Source organism: Ochotona princeps, chromosome 10, assembly GCF_030435755.1.
Source record: "Ochotona princeps isolate mOchPri1 chromosome 10, mOchPri1.hap1, whole genome shotgun sequence".
Classification (NCBI taxonomy): domain Eukaryota; kingdom Metazoa; phylum Chordata; class Mammalia; order Lagomorpha; family Ochotonidae; genus Ochotona; species Ochotona princeps.
Window position 1 is genome coordinate 47,509,515 of NC_080841.1, and position 23,139 is coordinate 47,532,653.

The 23,139-nt window shown below is 39.2% G+C and overlaps 1 protein-coding gene across 1 annotated transcript in view; it reads left to right on the forward strand.

Moving 5' to 3' along the window:
* FMN2 (formin 2) overlaps nucleotides 1-23,139 on the forward strand; it is a 293,706-nt gene that overhangs the window by 47,647 nt on the left and 222,920 nt on the right. The window contains exon 3 of the mRNA XM_058669764.1: nucleotides 14,478-14,625. Coding sequence (XP_058525747.1) covers nucleotides 14,478-14,625 — 148 coding nt within the window. The remainder of the gene's footprint in view (nucleotides 1-14,477; nucleotides 14,626-23,139) is intronic.

Sequence of the window (23,139 nt, forward strand, 5' to 3'; positions counted from 1 at the left end):
ATGTTCTTTTGAAATGCACTTCTGACATACAAGGAGTTGAACTATATTAAGGTCATGGGCTGTTAAGTTTTAGACTAAGATAGTCATTTGCACTTTTCAAACAGCCCTGTAATATTTACCCAAAAATTTAGGAATCCCTTTTGGGTACATATTCTAGACTAAGCAGTTATTATGTATGCATATCTGGATAAAGCTATTTTTACGGGCTAATTTTTATAAAATTTTATAATTTTTAAATAAATTTTCAGTAATTTTAATAATTTAAATTTATGAATTATAAATTACAATAGGTAATATATTTTAAATTTATGAATATATAAATTTTATGTTTTAGAATTTTATAAATTTTTATAAAATTTTAATAACTTTTTATGAGCTGATAGCTCTGTGTTCAATACAAATACCACATTTTTCTGATTTGATTTGTGAGGTTTTTAATTGTACCTAATGTGTACTTACAAAATAAGAAAGACCATATTAGTGTAAAAGTATTCCATTCTGTTAATTCAGCATTTCTACTGTATTGTTTTGGTGCAACATTAATTCTGATTTAATTTTCTCAGTTTCTGTCAAATAGTATATTAAATTTCAGCTTCACCTTGGCATATCTCTAAGCTCAGCAAATATAGCAAGTAAGGTGCTATGTTTCAGTCAAAAATAGAGCTCAGGCTGCTTTTGTAAATTTCTTCTCATTCCTAAACCAGGATTGAAGCACCAAATCTTTAGTCCTGCCCTCTGCTGGTCATTTCAAATTATGCAAGAAGTTGTTTCAAACTATTCATTCTCAATGTTATGGATTTCTTTTTTATGTCATTTTAAAATGCCGTTCTGACATAAAAACTTTCATTTAAAGTTCTTTGGGCAATAACTGTATGATCTATGTAACACTTTTTAAATGACCGTATTAATAGTGTTTATTGTGTGAAAATTTTGGCAGAAATACATGTGATGGGGATTTAACTATGTTTAAGGATATGTGTTATGTTATTTACGAATGCATGTGTATCCTAATTATAGCCATATAAAGCATATAAACTAACATTAAAACTACTATACATAGTGGGTTTTGGTTTCATTTCAAAATGGTAGCACTGTAAGATACATGTACTGGAAATTTTAACAATTTTTAATATATAAAAATTATTTAGGTAAATTTTTGATATTGGAGATAAATGAAAGGTTTATATATTGAGGAAAATTTATTCATTATTTTCTTTCTCCAGACACAGGTGAAAGCAAATATATAGTTAAGCTTAAAATATTAGAGAAAATCATGGTGCTGTTGACAAAGCACTGGTTTTGAGTCCTCTTTTGATGAGATACCACTCATTAGAGTCTCTTGATGGATTAAACTAATGCATTTTCCCTTTTAACTAAGAAATATTTCAGGAGCTGCTGTTGTGATGTGGTGGGGTATGTGCCATTTTTGACACTGGCCTCCTACCTTAGAGTTTTGGCTCTGTTCCCAGCTGCTCTGCTCCTGATTCGGCTTCCTGCTAATGTACTTGGGAAGGTGGCAGGTGATGGCTGAAGTGCTTAGGACTGTGTTAAACTATGTGGGAGACTTGGATGGAATTCTAGGACCTGGCTTTGGTCTGCTCCAGCCCCAGTTGTTGCAGCCGTGTGGCGAGTGAATAAATGGATAGAAAATCTCTCTCCCTGTTTCTGTGTCACTTGTAAATCCTTACAAATATCTCAATTTGCTGAAGGATTTTCTCCCTGAATTAAAGGATTTACTTTTCTTGAATTATGTTTTTGCCTTCAAAGATTTGTCCTAAACTTTGTATAGGAAGCCATATTAAGTTGTTAAGCTCATGGACATCTTCAGATGTAATGGACTATAGAGCAAAACTTGAGGTCGTCTATCTATCAGTTAGCAGACAACAAATGGTATAGATGGAAACTGGTTAGTCTCTTCTCCACTCAGCGATAAAGTGATTATTCATGATCGAAGACATCAAGCCAGGGCCCGGAGCAATAACCAAGTGGCTAGGGTCCTTACCTTGAACGCGGGATCCCATATGGGTGCCGGTTCTAATCCCGGTGGCCCCGTTTCCCATCCAGCTGCATTCTTGTGGCCTGGGAAAGTAGTTGAGGATGGCCCAAAGCCTTGGGACCCTGTATCCGCATAGGCGACCTAGAAGAGGCTCCTGCTCCTGGCTTTGGATAGGCTCAGCTCTGGCCATTTTGGCCACTGGGGAGTGAATTATCGGACGGAAGAGTTTCCTCTCTGTCTCTCCTCTTCACTGTAAATCTGCCTTTCCAATGGAAAAAAAAATCTTTAAAAAAAGGACAGCATGGCATCTCATGTTCTTAGCACTGAGAAGCAACAGTGTCTGCATGCATGAGGAAGGTTTTTACAAGGGACGATCAAGGAAAATACAATGAAAATGTACCTTGCCCAGGTTAAGAAGGAGATTGACCTTCATAATTATCAGAGAAGTGATTCAAATCTAGGTCTGAAACATCTTCTCTTAAAACATTGCATTGATTGTGTTGAATCCTTCACCCTGTCTTAGGATGACCACAAAAGCCTGGGATCACCAATGATGTTAGCATTTCATAGAGGGCTTCAAAGGCTTCATTGTCTGTAGCTGCAGAAAATAATAAGCAAAAAGCGTTATGCCATGGAACTTTCTTCCCAATGGTGCTATATGAGCACGTGGATTGCCTAGATAAATTTGGTGGGTCCCAGGTTCCAATTGTTACATTTGATTAAGTTCTTGGGTCATTATGAATAACTTACTGAAATCTTTTATCCTCTTTAATTTGAACTATGCAGATCAAACCAATCTTAATTTTTTAGTGTTTTTTTAATTTTAATAATTATTTAAGAGATTCAGTGCGATTTGTATAGACAAGTCTAAGTACACAATGGCAGACCCTCCTCCTTCTTTCCCCCCCTCCCAAGCAGCTTCCCTCTTTCTCCTTTTTAACTTTAGAGATAACGTATTTTGGATTCACATTATAGTAAAAAACTTAATACTTCTCCAAACAAGAAGTTTAACAAGAAAAAAGCAAAGAAATCTTAGTTTAGTGGGAATATAGGCAATGGCTATGAACAGTGAATTAATAGAAAAATGACCATTTCACCCAAATGTAGCAGATTTTAAAGTAATCATAGACCTTTAAAACTGTAACAGTGTAACATTTAGATATGTAGTTTTCTTCTCATGTTTTCTCTTTGGTTTTGGTATCAAAGTCATGCTAGCTCCAAAGATAAAGTGTGGCAGAGTTCCATTCTGTTCAGTCTGATAAGTGTTGGAGTTTTTCTTTGGATGTTTTGTAGAATTCAGTAGTAAAACAATCCTTTTCCTTGATGGAAGATTTGATTTCTGCTACAGTCCCATTGCTTTTATGGATTTATTTAATTTGTCTGTATCTTCTTGATATGTTCTTGGTAGGGTGTATGAATCAAGGAATTTATCCATTTCTTCAAGGTTTTTGAATTTCTTAGTTTACAGTTCTTCTTACATAGTTTCTTACGGTCATTTAAATTTCAGTGGTGTTGGTTGTAATGTCTCCTTTTGCTAATCTAATTTTATTGAGTTTTTCCTTTTCTTTTTCTGACTAGAGGTTTATCCATTTTGCTTATCTTTTCAGAAAACCAACTTTTTGTTGATCTTTTGTACTTTTTTGTAGATTCAATTTCATGTATTTGTTATGATGTTTATTATTTGTTGCCTCCTGCTGACTTGAGGTTTGAATCTTATTTTTCAAAGTCTTCCAGATGCATCATTACATCTTTAATTTGAGGCATTTCTGTCTCTTTTTAAGTGTAAGCCCTTCATACCATGCACTTTCCTCTTAATACTGTTTTTGCTATGCCCCATAGGTTTTGATGTGGTCTTTCCATTTTCATTTATTTCAAGGAAGTTTTTTATTTTTTCTTTAATCTCTTCAGTGACCTGTTCCTCATTCAGTAGCACATTGTGTGATTTTTAAGTATTTTTGAGTGCTCTAATTATTCCTGTTGTTGCTTTCTAGTTTTATTCCTTTTTGGTCTGAGAAAAAATATGATTTCAGTTACGTTAAATTTGTTGAAGCTGGATCTGTGGCCTGGTATATGGTCTATTCTAGAAAATATCCCATGAAAGAATACCTTGTTTTTAAAATTGGATAATTAAAAACTTTAGCCACAATACTAATAGATTCTGAAAATTAGTGTTTTTTCTTGGCACCTGCTAGGGTCTCTGGTCTATGCAAGTGCAAAGGTTATCAAAGATCTTAATCACGGGCCCAGTTTGCTTCCTGTGCTATATGTGATTGACAGATTTTAAGGCTGAGACTTTAACTTCTCTTTCTGTGCAAATAGACATAGCAGGAACCTTATGTGCTACTTCTGCTTGATATTTTTGTTAAACTTCACTGTTAGCTGACTTTGCCCCTTTGTGTGACATCTGGGTTCTTAGCGAGGAGAGTTTAGTGTAGCTTCTTGCAGTTTTTCTTTTTGCTTGAGAAAATGATTGTTCTAGGCTTGTAGCTGTTCCCCTCCCCACAGGAGTCTTACCGCTGTCTGATTCTGTGCTTCAAAACTAAAGAGCACCAGTCCACTGTCACCTTGCAGGCATGTCCCTGAGACAGCAGCAGGCAACAGTGGTTACACTTCTCTCAACATCAGCAGCCAGCACTGTTCTTATTCTTTTTTTCAAATTTATTTTATTTTTATTGGAAAGTCAGATACACAGAGAAGAGGAGACAGAGGAAGAGCTTCCGTCTGATTCACTTGCCAAGCGGTCGCAACAGCCAGAGCTGAGCCAATCTGAAGCCAGTAGCTAGGAACCTCTTCCAGGTCTCCCACACGGGTGCAGGGTCCCAAAGCTTTGGGCCGTCCTCGACTGCCTTCCCAGGCCACAAGCAGGGAGCTGGATGGGAAGTGGAGCTGCCGGGATTAGAACCAGCGCCCATATGGGATCCTGGTGCGTGTAAGGATAGGACTTTCGGCACTAGACTACCATGCTGGTCCCTCTTATTCTTTTTTGGAGGAGATGTGGGAACCACTGTAACCATTGTGCCCTCCAACTAAATCACTGCTGAGCCTATGTTTTTTCCAGGTACAATCTGAATTTATGTGCTCTTGTCAGAGCCCTTTACATAGGAAGAGTTCATTTAAAAACTGCACTATTTTTGTTTGCCTTAACAGTGCGTTAAACTCCTTCTCGTAACTCAGAATCGGTTTCCTTTTATAATACCGTAGTTATGGGAAACCAATGCCACAGCAGGCCTTTTCTTTGCCTCTTCTGTATTGGTAGTGCCAGGAGGGGTGTGGAGGAGTGCGGTGGGCAGCTTCCTTGCAGTTAAACTGCTTTCATTTCCTCATTTGTCCCACACATAATGTCACACAGGAATTTCTGCTCCGTAGGTCTTTCCCCCATTTTGATCAAGTTGGCACTATTAGCAATGCCTGGTTCTTGTAGGAGCTGAATAATTCAGCTAAGATAATGTGCCTGGAAAATAAGGCATGCTAGAATATCAGCTTAGGAATTCTATTTCTGTAATGCTTGCTGCTCTATGCCGAGTGACACCTGCCACTAGCTTGGCATATCTTAGCCTCTTGACCTTCTGGAGTGTCTGGTTGGCTTTCCACCACCTCTCATTTCCTTACTCAGACCTGCTAGTGATGATGCAGAAAGCCACACGATGGTGGCAGAAGAATCCACCGAACTTTCCAGAGGCTGTCTGAGCTGTCTGCTTATTCCTTACGGCTTGGTGGCCATTTCGGTCCCACGCGATGTGCCTGCTGTCAGCTCTTCCTTTTGGTTTCTCAGCAGTCATCCAACTCACGCCCACTCAATCTGAGCTTTTTCTAGTGTGACTGGGAAGTCTGCAGTTTTATGTGTCCTTGGTTACCTCTTATATTCACATTTCTTGCAAAATTGCAGGAAGACATTGTTTTCCTGTTCCTATTTGGATTTTATTATCTAATTCTCAGTTCCATCAATGACATTGAAGATATTTCTAGGAAGATATATATGCTGTATTGGTTTTAAGAATTACTCTTTCTTTTAAAGGTTTAACCAATTGGTCAACAATTCCTGAAAACTCATGTTATCTTGGATTGCCACAAATTACTATTTCTCCCCTCCTTTTCTCACTGCTAGCATGTAGAAGTTTCACAACATAAAATCTTTAGATTTCTTCTCCCTGCCCTGTCTCCTGCTTTTTTTTGTCTGTGTATATACTAACTTGCATGTGAATTCCAATCTCTTCTACAACCTCTGTGCTTCTCTGCCTGTTGAAGGTTTTCACCTGCATGTTGCGCTCCTTAGATTCTGCGTCTGAAACCAGACTCCTCAAAATGTCCTTATGTGGCCCCACTCTCATGCAGTGGCTGTGGTGCTCTTTCCCATGTCAGAATATTTCTGACTTTGATCTTGGCACAATGAAGTGTCACCCGTGTCCTCCCAGCTGCTCATTTGGCCTGCTGAGCCAGTTAGGTTACATCCATCCCTCTGCATTATTGGTTCCCCTACTTCCCATCTTCCTGTTCCAGATGACTCATTTTTTGCTATGATCAGGTCTGATTCATTTTACCTTGGTTCTCAAATCTTAATGAGAACTCCCTATTCCAACCCAGTTTAATACTTGCCCTGAGAGCGTTGAAGGTCCCAGACTTCCTATATTTGTCTTCCTTCTCTTGCTCGTTTGGTTGGATGAAGCTCACTGTTTCATGTGCACTTAGCATTTCTTAATCTCTGGTTTTTTGTTTTTGTCAGAAAGTGTTTTCTCTATTGCTTTGGGGTTTAACTTAATGGTTTTTATATATTTTAATCTTAAATTCTATCTTTGGAAAATTCTTTCTTTCTTTCTTCTTCCAGGAAGGTTTTTCTGATAACCTCAATTAGAAGAATCAAACTTTTTAAAAAATTACTATTCATGGAAATTTTTCTCAAGGTACACATTCTTTTTTTATAGTAGCTTTATGCTTTATGTAATAGTCCATGAGATACTGTCCAAAGAACTATAGGGTTTTAAATTTACATATACTTGTATTTGAATACAGGCCTGTTTACCCTTGTAGGTTTATTATTTTGGACAAGTTATTTGTGCTTTAGTTTTTCTCATCTGTAAAATAAAATGGATTTTGACAAGCATCAGATTAAGTACTTGTCAGTTATGTAAAAAAAGATTATAGACTGTACGGTAGAATCCCTAATTGGGTTGGAATATTGGTTATGCTATGAATTGTGGCTTATTCTCCATGGGCCTTGATTCCTAGTTAATAGGATACAGAGCTAATGATATTTACTACATGGAATGCAAATTAAGAGCATGTAAATTACAATATGGGTGGCAGCAACTTTTGTCATTGTTTTTGTTGGTACATTAATACAAGAATTTCCACCAATGTTCATATATCGTCTCATTCAGTCTCAATTACCAAAAAGTGCTTTGAGCTGATTGTATTGATTTATAGTGAAGAAGGGAAGACTTTACTGCTACATTTGTAGAAAAATATGGGCTATGATTTCAGTTTTCTGGTTTAAATTTCTAGTGGTTTTGTTTAATCATGATAAAAGAAACATGTAGCAGAAGATTCAAAATATGATCATATTCACAGGGTCTACCCACTTTAGAAATACTGTTTAGCATATGCCTCAGGAGAGCTCATTTTCTACTAGAGGGGAAGGAGCAGATTGACATTGTCTGAGAGAGAGATCACAGTTCAAGCAGAGGAAAAGCTTGTGCAGACATGCAAAAGTGGGAACGCAGTCCACACTCTAGAAAGAAGGCATTTGTACTGGCACTTGAAGGTTAGGTAGGGGTTTACACAGATCTGGTTTCTGCCTTACAGGCATGGGGTTCTGGAAAACTCTGGGATATTAAGGAAGTGGTGAGCAGTCATGGACGCCAAGAAAAGGCAGAGTGGGATGAGGAAGGGTGTTTTCAGAGGATGGAAGGAGCCAGGGATGGGCAGGTGGCCTTCATTATGGACATCCTCACATAATGTGAGCATTTCTGTCTGATCGGCATCACTGGAGACCTCAGAAACGTTTCCTAGGAATGAATGAACATGCCTGTCTTTGCTTTTGATGAAGATGACTTATTCCAGGCAGAAGAATTTTGAGGGATGCAGTGAATGTGAGATCATTGAAATACCTGAACTAGCTCTCAGAGCCCAAAGTGATTGGAATGAGTGGGAAACAAATAGCAGAAACATATCTGAGATGTGATTGGTTTGGGTGGTTTGCAGGATGAGGGTTTGCAGAGTTGTCCGGTTCCAGAAATTGGATGGACAATGCCTTATTTTTTATTTCAAAATTTTTAAACAATTTACAACTTGTTAGGTTGTAAAAATTACAGAATTTGAACAATCCATAATTTGTTATTCTGTTTCTTAGCTGTATTATACAGAAAGCTGACCATCTGGGTACTGGTATGTTAACTCCAATTCTATGCCAGATACTTTTAATAGTGGCTAAAGCTTGCAGTTTTTACAAATGTGCTTTGCTTAAAAGGGCCTCATGCAGAAGGAAATGTTCAACTGGGTCAGAAGCTGATTAAAGACTATTTGTTTACCTTTCAAATCAAATTGCCTTAGGATGCATAAGACTTATTGATTGCCTGCATGAAAGATGTAAATGTAGAGAAGTTTCCTTTTTAAATTAATCCACATATCTTAGACTGTGTTTCAAAGGAAGTGATAGGGAGCAAGTGCTGAGTCAGAAACTGGTTCCAGTCATGGTGTGGGCAGCACAGCAGATTGTAATGCCTGAAATAGGGACTGTGGACTAGCTTCATAGGAGAAATTTCCAGCTGCTAAATCGGATTGACCTGGCTGGAGCTCCTGGTTGGTTCTGGATGGGAAGGGAGAGTATCTGCTTTTGTAATGGGAAGATCTCATACAAAACAGAAAGACCTGTCTTCAGAAAAGAAAATGCAACATGTTTTGATTAAGAAAATGGAATAAGAACATCTGCAGGTCAGAGGAAATCACTGAAAACATAAGATATCACCAATTGCCTTAATAGTTTTAAAGACTTATTTTTATTGGAAAGTCAGATATACAGAGAGGAGGAGAGACAGAGAGGAAGATCTTCTGTCTGATGGTTCACTCCCAAAGAAGCCGCAATGGCTGCAGCTGAGCAGATCTGCAGCCAGAAGCCCAGCGCCTCTCCCGCATCTCCCATGCAGGTGCAGGTTCCCAAAGGCTTTGGGCCGTCCTCAACTGCTTTCCCAGGCCACATGCAGGGAGCTGGATGGGAAGCGGGGCAGCCAGGATTAGAACCGGTGCCCATATGGGATCCCAGCACATGCAAAACTTTAGGTACAAGGTGTTGTGCCAGGTACTGATTGCCTAAATATTAATTCCCAGGCATGTCAAGCAGAATGAAGGAAAACTAGATGTATTAATGAGATCCATTTGGCTATGTGTAGAAGATTTTATATCTTTACTAAGAGTGGCAGAGTAATACAACTTTTCAGCTTGGGTTTTACTCTTAATTGAATTTGCTGAAATCTAGAGACTAGAGATAAAGAAAAAAACCCTTTTTTGAGTTGATACAAAGCACTTAGACTTTCTAGAACAATAAATAGCTCTGTTTAATAGTTTATATTATTAGCATGGCAAATCGTTTCTTGTACAGTGCTATGTAAGCAGTCAGTTCTTTATATGGTCTTCCTATAAAATTGTAGAAATGTTTGTAACTAAAACATATCTCAATTTATCTGATACCTGACATCAAAAAGTTATCCAACAGAATTGAGGTATGTATTTGATAGTAAGAAATATGTAGGAGTATGTGATTTTATTATAATGACGCTCTCCTTGTTGTTACAGTAATTTGTTTTCCTTAAAATGAGTCCCTAAGAGAAATATTACCCTTTTTACGAACATACACTGTTGCACTGACTTATTTTTGCTTATTTTCAGAAGTGTTACAATTGAAAGATATCCTTGTGTGTGGCATGATAAAAAAATCAGCTTTTATTAATAACTAGCTAATACTGTATATTAAACAATTACACATTAAGGTAACAGGATTTATGAAAATCTAATTACTGCATTTTACAGAAGAATAACTGAGGTCCAAAAAGATCAAATAGCTTGTTCAACATTAAAAGTAGAAACCAAGGTTTGAAATAAAATTTAACTTCAAATTTATTACCTAATTCTTGTATGGTTTTGTTTTTGGCTTCTTTCTAGTGGATAATGCTGGATATGTTAAATATATAGTACAGTCAAAATACCAAATTACATTTAATTTGGATTTTTTCAGTGTTATTTTTTCAATGTCTCAGAATGCAAGTTCTATGTGTTACAGCAAAGTTTATATGCATTCCAGGATATTGAAAAATCTTGCTTGCTTTAATGTAGCTTTGGGTAACTTGTCTGGCCTCTGTGGGCTTTGTTCAAAGCATTATTGATGTTATGTCATTTATTATCAATGCCAAAAGTTTGGTTAGACATGTTTCCTCTCTAATGTGTTATCAGGCAGCAGACATTAAGGCAATTTTTTTCGTATACAAGGTCAACCAACGATGAAGATGTCGAGTTGAGTAGAAAGAACGTCCAAATTAAGGTTACATGCTTCTTAAAGATAATTGTTTCTCTTTCCCCGTATCCAAATTTGATCCGTTTACCAAGATGCTTTCCCCAGAGTACTACCGATGCCCAAATCTGTAAAAACACTGTAAAAGCACTCTTCAAGGGACTTCCTAGCCTCATTTGTAAATATTATCACCCTGTGCACCTGTTCTGTATCCTGTGACTAATCATGAAAATTTCTATTGATGTTAAGATATGCCCTATTTTTCTGCATTCTTATAAAAATCTGCAGTTGATAAAAGGCCAAATATTGCTAGTATAAGTATTTCAGATTATATGTAATATCTATTACAAATTCAGTTAATTCATACCGTGTTTGTAGTTCTTATATTGTTTCTTATCCAATCTTTGGTATCTTAATTATTTTTATTATGTATTTGACATGTTGCTGATGGTAAGAGAACCATCTGCTCTCTCACTTCCTCAATGTCTGCAATGACCTTCACTTAGCTGAGGAGTGCTGGGCTGAGCCAAAGCTGGGAGTTTGGAGTTGAATCCAGGACTTCTTTGTAAAGAAATTGCTGTGTATGTGTTGTGATGAGCTTGAATTGCCCTGAAAGGAATTTTTAAAGAAAGAAAAGTAGCCTCCTAATCAAACACAGGCTTAGGAAAAAAATCAAAACAAGAGTAATGTTCTTATTTGTATCAACTGTGGTTTTCATTGCTTTTTCCCCACTAGTTTCCATAAAATAAAACAAGAGTAGACATTTTCCTGATTTAGCAATAAAAATACTGGTCTTCTGAAAAGTTTTACAATTTGCCTAGTATTACTTCTAGCTTTGTTTACGTCGTCTTTCTCTTTGTATTATGTGATGCCAGTAGATTTATATATAATAGGTAATGTGATACCTTAGTTTTCTTTATTATCATTTTTCTTGTTTTTTTTTTGCAATATAGCTTTGTAGGTGTAGGCATTTCCTCTGCCTCTCCCCTTTCTCCTCCTCCTTCCTCTCTTGTCTATTTCCCCCTCCTACCAAGTTCTGTTGTAGTATTACAGTAGTACAGTCCTTTGGTAGCAGTTATAAGTTTAGCATTCTGCTATTTCGATGAACCATGGCATTGTAGGTAGAAGCATTGATTAAGTGCGCTTTTGGTATCTTACTAGGTAAAAAAGAAGAAAATGGGAAAACTAAATGAAGTCACTGCCCATATTAATGTCGCATCATTTCATCTGAGAAGTAATTTTATGTAGTCATCCCTGTAACAGCAAGAGTTAGGCGGGACATACAGGCTCTGCATATGTCCCTTACATTCTGAAGGAGTTTGCAGTGAATCTGTGGAAAGGTGATAGGTACTCAGGACCAATAGGTAAGCCAGCATTCCAGATGACATATCAGGTGCCACAGTGTGGGATGGTGGGCCTGTTGACTTGGCTTTCTGATTCAGCTGTTTGAGGTGGAGCAACAGGTAGAATCTTGAACACTGTACCACAATGCCAGTCCTAGCATTTACTACAATTATTATGGTGTATGGTGACCATCCATAAAATGGAAGTAAGGTAGTCTCTTATGATAGTTGTTATTTTTATTTCATAATTATGAATGATACTGAATGTCTTTCTTGTACTTAGGCATTTCTGTGTCTTTGAAATGATGTCTATTGAAGTCCTTTGCTCGTTTTTAAATTGGTTGCTTTGGTTGTTGACTTGCATGAGTACTTTAAACATTCTGAATATTAAATCCATATCAGATATGGATTGCACATATTTTCTTCAGTTTCATTGGTTACTTTTACACTCTCTTAAGTGTATCTTTGCACAGAAGTTTGTCAGGTTTTTCACTTTCATTGCCTGCGCTCTTTTCATATGCAAGAAATAATTGCCAGATTCTGCCCTGTAAAGCTTTTCTATATTCTTAAAATTTTACAGTTTTAGGCAGCAGAAAAAGGAGATCTCCTCCTAAAGTAATGACCTTGATGCCTTCCCTTGCCTGAGTCCTATTAGTTAATAAGCTATTAAGTTATGGTAATATTTTCTGATATTCCTTCAGCTTCTCCAATGAGGGCATTTTTTAACATTTATCACCTTAGTTAAATAAATCCCTATTTTCACCCAATGAAAAACTATTCTGAGATTCAGTGTACTAATAGTGAGACTTCACTGTTGGCCAGATATGAATAGCTGAAACTTTTAGCTACTGTGAAATGTTACTTTTTCTATACAGTTGGGAACCAAATTTTCATTTAGGGCCAAAGTTTAAACTAATTTATCCTTACTCATTTGTGGAGGCTTACTTATTTTTATTGGGAGGGTAGATTTATAGAGAGAAGGAAAGATAAAGATCTTCCATCTGTTAATTCATTCCCCAAATGGCTATGGAGGCTATAGCAGAGCCAATTCAAAGTCAGGAGCTAGGAGCCTCTTCCGAGTATCCTGTGTAGCTTCAGGATCTCAAGAACTGGTCATTCTCCATTGCTGTTTGCTCACCACAGGCAGACAACTGCATTAGAAGTTAAAGTGGAGCAGTCAGGACACAAACTGGCACTCAAATAGGATGCTGGTGCTTGCAGGCAAATTAGGCAGTTGAGTTATCGTGCCATCTCCATCCTTACATATTCTTTTAAAGATTTTATTTATTTTTATTGTAAAGTCAGATATATACAGAGAGGAGGAGAGACAGAGAGAAATATATTCCACCCGATGATTCACTCCCCAAATGGCTGCAACGGCCGGTGCTGTGCCAATCCAAAGCCAGGAGCCCAGATCCTCTTGCGGGTCTCCCATGAGGGTGCAGGGTCCCAAGGCTTTGAGCCGTCCTCAACTGTTTTCCCAGGCCACAAGCAGGGAGCTGGATGGGAAGTGGAGCAGCCAGGATTAGAACCTGTGCCCATATGGGATCCTGGTGTATTCAAGGCGAGGATTTTAGCTGCTAGGCTACGCTGCTGGACCCCATCCTTGCATTTTGATCTTGCTGTTATTGCAGTAAACTTTGTTATATAGTTTTTGCTATGTGTTTATTTTTGGTATATTTTTGTTATATGTTAAGTTTGTTAAATAATTTGCAGGAACAGCAAGATCTGGGCCGTTGGTTAAATCATGCATTTTATAGCCTAACCTAGTGCTGATAGTGTGTATGTGTGTGTGTGTTTTGCATTTCATTTTTGCACTCTTTATTCTCTTTGCTTTACCGATAATGGTAAGGAGTATTAGGGAGAAACAATTGAAAAGGAAAATGTCACAAAGACAATATAGAACGTTGACAGATTGAGTGTACGTATCATAAAATGGTTAAACCTATGGTTCTTCTGTAGTTGTAAGGAGAAGTTATCCCTGGGGTGGCCTTTGAGAGATTTCTAGTTTGTCTTTGGGTGCTAGGTGCAGTTGGGAACCTTCTTCTGATTCTGTGCAGGTTCTGTTAGTCTTCAGTTCGCAATGCCCTCTTCATCAGAAAAGCCTCATCTACTTTTTTTTTTTTTAATTCTTGGCAGGGTCATTTATTTCATTAAGATTTCTTTCCTGATTAGTTTCTAGCTTGGACTGAAGTTAATGTTAGTTTCCTAGGTCTTTTGTTGTTGAAGACAAGGCTCCTATTACCCTCCTGGTGGCCAAGTACAGCCTGTTCTTTGACATTCCTACAAACATTGGAACTATTTTTAAAGGGACATCATATTCAAATGACTTAAAGATTCTAGTTCAAGAATTATTAAGTGTATACACTCTCATGTTATAATTCCTTATCTCTTCCTCCAAGTGAAGACAGATTTTACAATTGAAAAGAAATGGAGAAAAAAATTAGCTATGAAAATAAAATGTGTGAAATAATGTGTATATTATGAATCAGTGAAGAATGGCATAAAAATGCTGTCTTAATGATTTATATATATTCATGTCTTTGGAACTTTATATAGAAGTGATTTTGCAATAAAGCAGTCCAGGTTTATTTTATGATGGAATTAATTAGCATTTAAACATTTCCTGTTTTAAATATAGCAAGATCAACTTTACACCTGGGCTGCAGTTAGTCAACCCACACACTCGCTGGATTACTCAGAGGGGCAGTTTCCCAGGCGAGTCCCGTCAGCATGGCCACCATCCAAACCTCCTGATGAAGAGCGCAGGCCCAAGGAGTCTGAACCAGGTAGGAGGACGTGGGAAAGGGAAGGCTCGGGAAGCGTGCAACATGAGTGTGCATAGGCTCTACTGGGTAGTGAATGTGTGCTTTTTCCCCAAGTGATTGTTTGTGTATAATTTGCAGACAATTTAGAATCACTGGAGGCTTGTTAAACTGAAGATGCTTCCACCACATATTTAAGGGTGATGAGTTGGAGTGATGGAGGACAGGACCGTGACATTCTCCAGGAATTACTTTGTACATTGAATTTATCTCTTTCTTCCTTTTATTGTTCTGAAGTATTTTATGGTCCTGGCTGGGAAGGTAGTAGAAGGTTAGCATCAGCTTTTTTTTTTTTTTTTTTTGAGGAATTTTAGGTGCTTGATCCCTAAGCTTGATGCTAGGAAAATGCCCTGTCACATAGAATTGAGAATCATATTTGTGTGCCAGCATCTTATGACATTTTGTTCTATTCTTCATTTTTTCCCCCTCATTTTGTGTGATACATTCCCAACTTTCTCTGGGTAGACTGGCTAGGAAAAATGACTTCTGCTGCGTGAGTGAAGAGTCACTAGAATGACATCATGGCTATTTGCAAATCTCTCCCCACCTCCACAAGATTTTTTGAAATGGTAGCATGGAAGTTAGAGTTATACTTGTTTAAAATTTTTTCTAATTGAGTCACAGAGAGAAAACTACTTCTAAGAAAATTAAGTTGGACTTATAGTAAGTAGAACACAAGGGCATTGAGAGTCCCTTAAAGCAATGGTCTTGCAGAGATGGTGGGGCTGGGGGATTCTCTGATGTACTAGGACCCCATGAATATACTGTTAGTTTTAAATGGAAAAGCGCACAACTGAAGGTGCTGATCCCATTGGGAGATCTGTCAGCTTTATTGAGACATTTTATAACTGATATTTTTGTCCTCTGTTTTGTGTCATTGGTTTGGCTGATGTTTTCATGTTTTTTTTCTTCCCTACCATGTCTTTGTTGTTCTAACTGAAATGTTTACATCCTAAATTTTTAGGATAATTTTTAATATGTATGGAACATTTTGCTACTTTTGTTCATATTAGAGGAGCACTTGATGGAAAGATCATTGAAAATGATAATCTGAATCTGAATTTTAGTTGGTAAAACCTGGTAGTTGGAATTGAGACCAGCAAGTTTGTAATCTTAAATCTTCTTCATTATTTGATAGAATTTGCACCATATCAGAGCAAGTAATTTTTAGTACAATAACTTGTCTCCTTTTAAACTATGCGTTCTTGAAGAGGATAATGGAGGTAAGTAGAAGGTAATTCAACTGAGTGGCTTGTTTCTTCCGCAGTTGATCTCTTGGGGCATTCTTTTGTGCAGAATGAGCAAGTGATGTTTTCTGAACTTCTTTTGCTACCATTCTTTTTGTTTGGAAAACACTTCTGTTTGGTGACCTCATCTCCCATTGGGTGACCTCATTTTCCAGTAGACATCCCAGTTTCTCCCCCCATCCTTTTTTTTAAAAAGAATTTTTTTTATTGGAAATTCAGATTTACAGAGATAAGGGGAGCAATAAAGAAAGATCTTCCATCTGCTGGTTCACTCCCGAATTGCCTCAATGGCGGCCGGAGCTTAGCCTATCTGAGGCCAGGAGCCCAGAGCCTCTGCTAGGTTTCCCATGTGGGTGAAGCGTCCCAAGGCCTTGGGCCATCCTCCACTGCATCCCCAGGCTACAAGCAGGAGCTGGACACAAAGTGGAGCAGCAAGGATCTGAACTGCTCCCCATATGGTGTGCCAACGCATGCAAGGTGAGGACTTTAGCCACTAATGAGAAATTTCCCCTTTGAGACAGACAATCCTAAGAGTAAAAACGGCAGCATTATAGAGAAATCATTGCAGAAAACCTAATGCTGTTTTATATTGCTTGCAAACTTTGATAATGTCATTATCAAGAGTGATAAACTATTTGCCATGTAATTAACCCGAGACTGCGTATTACTATGAGCAACATTATGGTTACACCCACTACACACAGCAATGACCCCTTTTCAACTTTGATTTATATAGAAGAGTTTAAAGAGACTTGTAGATCCATCTTAGAAAATGAAGAATTTCTTTTTTGCCTTTTGTCTTCCAGAGGCTCCTAAAATTGAGTACTAGTTTACATGTGTAACTAATTCAAACATATATATATATATTTTTAAATGTGTCTTCTGTCTTACTTATGCATCTTTTAAATTTTTAATTTTAATAATCATTACAACAGTTGAGGGGTTGTAGACCAATGTGGGCCTCTGATTAGAATGGAAAGGATTGAGGTAGGAGGAGAAGCGGGTGAGACAAATGTTTTCATTTTCCCTCCTGTGTCCCAGGAAGTGGCGCAAGTACAGCACTGCTTGCTGTCAGACTCCAGAGGTGCCAGGGGAAAGTGCCAGAAGACAGAGACAGGCTTTGGATGTTGCCTCAGAGTCTCCAGTGGGAGGAAGTATATTCCAAGAGTGTTACTTGAGTGATCTTGATTGTTCTTACCAGGAGAAAAAAATTCTTTCTAAGGCCTATTGACTGTCTCTGTGTGCCTCAGTGTGTCCATGGACCAAGGTGTTTGCTGTAAAACCTGGCCTGCAATGTTTTCCACCTGCCCTTCCTTCCATGCTTTAAATAGGTACTTGAAGTCCTGTGTTAGCTCAGATGAACTAGTTGTCTTTCACGTACATCTTGCTATTTTCTCTGGTCTTGCACAGGATTGCATCTGCCTAGCCAGTCTTGCCCCTAGCCCCGACTCTAATGTCAATCGTCGGGCGCCGTGGCCTAGCTCAGCTCAGCCTGCCTCCAGACCTGACATGTGTGCACATAGGCAGGTGCTGTAGCCTCATTGGGGCAACCCCAAAGAATCTCTAACAGGCATTCCCCAAACTTTGACTCTTGCACATTCCATCAAGTGCTGCAGCCCAGGCTTGTGTGCCTTACTCCCAGCTCTGACTCCTACATGGACCCTAGGTACTGAAGCCTAGTCTAATTGACCCCAAAGATCCCCTGCCAGGCCTGCTGCCAAAAACAACTCCTGTGAGTTCTAGCAGGTGCTGTGACCTAGCCCTGTTGGGTTCACCTCTATCCCCTGTTCTCTGTGTGCTGGTGAGTGTGTTGGCTTGGCTCAGAGAGGTACTTTGGATTCTCCCATCTATTCCACCCTTTCTCAGATCCCTTGATTATTTGTAGGTGTAGTGGCCTGGTCTGTGGAAGCCCTTAGAAATCATTTCATGCATGTCAAATTAGCCCTCACTGGCCCCCATCCTAATTTGTCCCCTGACCGCTAACCTCTGTCCTGGACAATGTGTGGCCGTCCCAGGTACTGTCCCCTCACCCCACTTCCCTCCATCCTATTTAGGGCAGAGGTGATTCTCACATTATCTTATTTTTATTTTTCTTCTAGAATTTTCTCATGTGTATTGATGATTGCCTGCACATTCTCTATACACACCTGTTAAAGTGAGGTCTTGGTACCTCTCCCCATTAGTGAATTATGAAAGGCTTTTGCTCTCCTCATCATCTGTATTAGTTAGGCATTGTCTCTGCAGGTGAGCTGATAGTATTAAAATTGATGTTTGAAGTCTGTAGACTGCCTTCTGAAAAAGTACACCTGACTGGGAATGAAATTGGCATGTAATCTGCTTCAAAAGTTGGTGGCGGAAACATTAATAAGAAGAAATACTTTCTGGTTATCTTGTTTACTCTTCATCTTCACTCTTCATTTTCCCGTACATCTATGTTCCACCACCTTCCCACACCCATGGGGTTTTCTTTGTTGGAATGTCACAATGTTTCATGTAGAACTATACCATCTCAATTATTTATGATTTATGAATCATCTGTCTCTATATACATGTCTTCCCTATGGACTTCCAGTATTCTAAGGGCTCTGGACCTATGGTATATAGTTCAGTATTTGGGTGAATGAGGATCACTTGCTGAGAAAAATCAAAATAAATAAAATATCAACAAATGAATTCTAGATCTGAGGGAGATTTTGTATGGGTGATCCAAAAACTCACTGACCATTTTAGAGGATCATGATCAGATTTCAAAGATCATTTATCAGATTTACACAAAACTAAAGAGACAGTTAATTTGTTTTCAGGTTTGTAGGGAGCAGATTCAAGGTATGTAGATGTGAATATAGTTCACCCTTCTTGTTTCATTTATGGAAAATCAGTGTTTCATTGAGAAGGTAGAAGGCCAAGAGAGCTAATGGAGGATTGAATTTGGAAAAAAATCTGGGTTCAGTGGGGACTTCAAGAAAATATATGGAAGGAGCTACAGCATAAACATTTAGAAATCCTAAAACAAAATTATGCACTGACTGAATTTTTAATTCACTTTTGTTCCAAAAAAGATTTGAGTATGTTATAAATGTCTAAGATTGTAAATGAAAGAACTACAGAGAAGCAGACCAAAATAAATGCAATTTAGAATGAAACAATAAAATGAAACTGAGATAAGCTAACATGCTGAAATGTGTCTGTAAACCTGAAGACTTTCTTAAAGGTAATGAGGCATTTATCCCTCAGCTCCAAACCAGGACAATGTGAATAGTTCCATATCATCTACAGAGTACATGGGATTGAAACCAACACTGCCCATTAGAAACATTTTCTTTGAGCTCTAACATCTAAAATAAGTAACTCTGATGGTTCCTAATAAAATAAACTCTGATATAATAAACGTATGGTATTGCTGACTCGTTTCCATGTTTTGTTCCAGTGCTTTGACACATGTTCACTCGAAGTCATGCAGGAATTCTATACAGGGCCAAGAAAGGATTGAATAATCTTTCTGGGTTATTCATTATATGAAGTGTTATCTCTTACAGATATTTCTCCATTTTTTTTATACAAACACAGAACTAGATGATGGGAAATGGAATTAAGAGATAAATTTATTTTGTAGAAATGATCTTGAGATTTGTATATAAGGAATCCTCAAGAAGTTCATACCAAATGTGTATCATGGAAGAGCTTTATGAATGAGTTTCAGATGTTTTGCCTCAAAATACATATAACTTTTAACTCTTTTCCACAAAACTTTGGAAGCTTAGAAGGGTGAGTGTGTGTGTGTGTGTGTGTGTGTGTATTTAAAATTGGCTTCCTTTTTTTCTTAGCAAGTTAAACCCTATATATGGCTGTCTTTTGTTGACAGCAAATGGTAGATCCACAATGTAAAAGGATCAAGCAATCATTACAGAGGGCTGTCTTTGTTTAGAAAAATTTCAGTGTTTAACCTCATCTCTATTTGTAGAAGGACATTTATCTCAGAATTGAAGACATCCAATCATAATTTATGCTCTTGAAATGAAGTTTAATATATGCATTTTGAATGAAATTGACTGAACTTAAACAAACAATGGATTACATTAAGAATCCTCACCTTTAACGCACCGGGATCCCATATGGGTGCCGTTTCTAATCCAGGCAGCCCCGCTTCCCATCCAGCTCCCTGCCTGTGGCCTGGGAAAGCAGTTGAGGACGGCCCAAAGCCTTGGGATTCTGTGTCCATGTGGGAGACCTGGGAGATGCACCCGCTCCTGGCTTCAGATTGGTTCAGCTCCGCCTGGTGCAGTCACTTGTGGTGAACCAGCATATGGAAGATCTTCCTCTGTTTCTCTTCTTCTCTGTACATTTGACTTTCCAAAAATTTTTTTAAGAAAATAATTTTTGTAAGCTTATTCTTAAAGTGTAATACAGACCATAGTGGTCTCGCTGGTTATGCTTTGACTATTAAATGGGATTGTCTGCCGGTACCAAGCCTGGGCAATTTATGCCCAGGTTAGGAATTAGTTGAGGGGCTTCCATAGATAATTCCATGACATGTGTTTGTAATAGGGGGCTGACACCGAATTGGTTTGGAAAGCAGAACAAGAGTGAGACAAGTGGGTCTGCCAGCAGAATTGTGGGGGCAGTGCAGTCTCACTTTTGTGGAACTGCAGTCTCTGCTGGCTATCCTAAGAACTGCAAATGGGGTCAGTCCTTGCTGGGGAGAAAAACAGTCACCCCAGCTGGTTGGGGTTCATACTGGTGAGAACGAGAGTAGGCTTGAGAGCAGCAGGTGTGGCTGTACGTGGCTATAGACTGTACCGGTGTGGTTGTGCACTGGGACTGGGGAGTGATAGATTGGGCTTGATTCCAGCCCCCACTAGTACTCGTGAGAGCCAGTTTGGGGGTAGAACAGACCAGACTAGATCTTGACTTCCGTTAAAATATGTGAAATCTGTGTCTGGGCGCTGAGCAGGTATCACTGGGCTGCAATACCCAACAACAAGAACCAGACTGGGTGTGGCTGGTTCAGCAAGGCTACTGTTATTGCCAGGGCAGGAGGTGGACAAAGGCAACGTGGGTCAATGACCCACTGGTATACGTGAGAATTGCCACTGGGATGAGACTCGATGAAGGAGCTTGGGATACTCCTTCATTGGGACACAGCCCCTGCAGGAGAGCGCAAGAAGCAATGCAAGGAGCAGCCCAGGCCATGCCAGGTTACAGTACCTGCCAGCATACATGTGGGTCATGTCTGGGACAGACCAGTTCTGGGCCAGCACATAATACCCACTGGCAGATCTGAGAACCAGGGAAAGGGGCAGGAGGAGCCAGAGCAGGCTGCAACACCAGCTAGTTCACGTTAGGACCGGGACAGCAATCAGACCAGGCTGTGATAGGCCGCAGCACCCACCAGCAGGAGCTGGAACAGGGGAAAGACTAGACTAGGCCAGGCTGCATAATAAGATTGTGGATGCTGAGGTGAGGTGAATCATGCCAGCCTGGGCCCCATGGGAGCCGTGTACATGAGTCCCAGTGACCGGGACTCTGACAGCGCTCGGATAGCTTGGCTCAGGTCCTGGGGCCCATCTTTGTGGTTGGGGCTGGGTTACTGAGCCCTGGGAATGAGGGAACTGGTGGGACTTGGGTCATTTGGCCCAGATCCTAGGGTTCACCTTCTATGTGGGTGTTGGTTTCGTGAACCCCAGGGGAAGGGGTTATGGTGGGGGTTGGGTTTTCTGGCCTGGGTCCTAGAGCCTGCCAACTAGGTGGGTGACAGGGTCATGAGCCCAGGAGTGGAAGATTTGTCTGGGCTTGGGTCTCCTGGTCCGGGTTCTGGGGCCTGCCTACTATGTGGATATCAGGTTCATCAGCCCCAGAGTTGTGGGATCCAGTGTTGCTTGGGATGCCTGGCCCGGATACTTGGACTTGCCTGCAAGAACATGTCCTACTTAATGAAAAAGGTAGAGCCGTGGACACAGGCCAGGCCCTGTAAATGGAGAATATAGCAGCTCATTTGGTGCTATAGCAGAATGAGGAAAACAGAATAAATTGGACAACTGCCCCAAACAAGCAATGACAGCAAGAAAAAAAAAAAAAAGACCCTTGGTGAATGGAGCCAAGGGGCATTTGGAGGGTGACTTCATCCTTGGATCAATGAAAACAGCAGCATTTCAGAGGTATCCAAACCACTTGGACAGAACCCTCGGAGTATGTACACATTGAGACTCTGGGTTGATACTACATAGCTGTTCCTCATCCCTGGGTAGCAGGACATGTGGAAAGTCATGAGTGGTTTTTCCCTTTGTCTCTCTCCTTACCCCAGGAACAACAAGAAGAAATAGAAAAATTTGGAAGTAATGAGTTCACCCAATTTTCCCTAAACCTCTTTCCTTTCCACCCTGATCAACCAAGTAATCATTATTAAAAAATAAAAAAAAATAAAAGCAACTTCTGAATGTGCCCCTGGGGTTCTGAGGGAATGAAATATTATATCAAATATAATAATTGATTAAGGCGTGATTGCCTTTGTACAGGGAGACTATGAGCACTAATGGGCTAAGCTGGCTTCTCAAAATGCCTTTCCCGTGGTTCTAGGCTTGTGCTATTCCTCGGAAGTCAATTGGCTTCTCACTTGCTGCTGCCGCACTAATGACCTGACAGCATGCTAGCCACTTGTTGTCAATTCTTTCATTTCTCTTTATGGTTTGTTCTTATCATGCCCTTTCTTCTATTTCCTTTTTTTAAATTCTGTTATTGTTTTTATCTCAATATTTTTTGTTTATATGTTTTCCATGTATTGCAGTAGAGTTATTGTATCCATCTCTTTCCTCTTGACCTTCTGGAACTCCTTTATTCCAGCTTATAATTAAATTTCTCCTAGAAGTTTTGACATATGGATTGAAGGCAACAACATATAATGAAATGGATGAGGGAGTGATTTCAGGTAACCACTGAGTGAAGGCAAATGGAAACTGAGCTTTTGGTTGTCAGTGCTCAGAGGATTAGACTGATACAATGTTTTCCAGTTCCATTGTTCTGGTGAATTGTACTTATTTACCCTGAGAAACGTGCTTTTTGGGAAGCTTGCTAGGTCAGGGACAATGAAAAAAGCTAGAGGCATCAAATGCATTTCCGAAAGAACTCTCAGCACATCACCAGCTGTTCCTTGGGTTCTTACAACAACATCTCTTTACCTGTATAATGCTAGAGCATGTCTTCAGTTCATTGTGTTTTGGAGAATTTAGAAGTGATA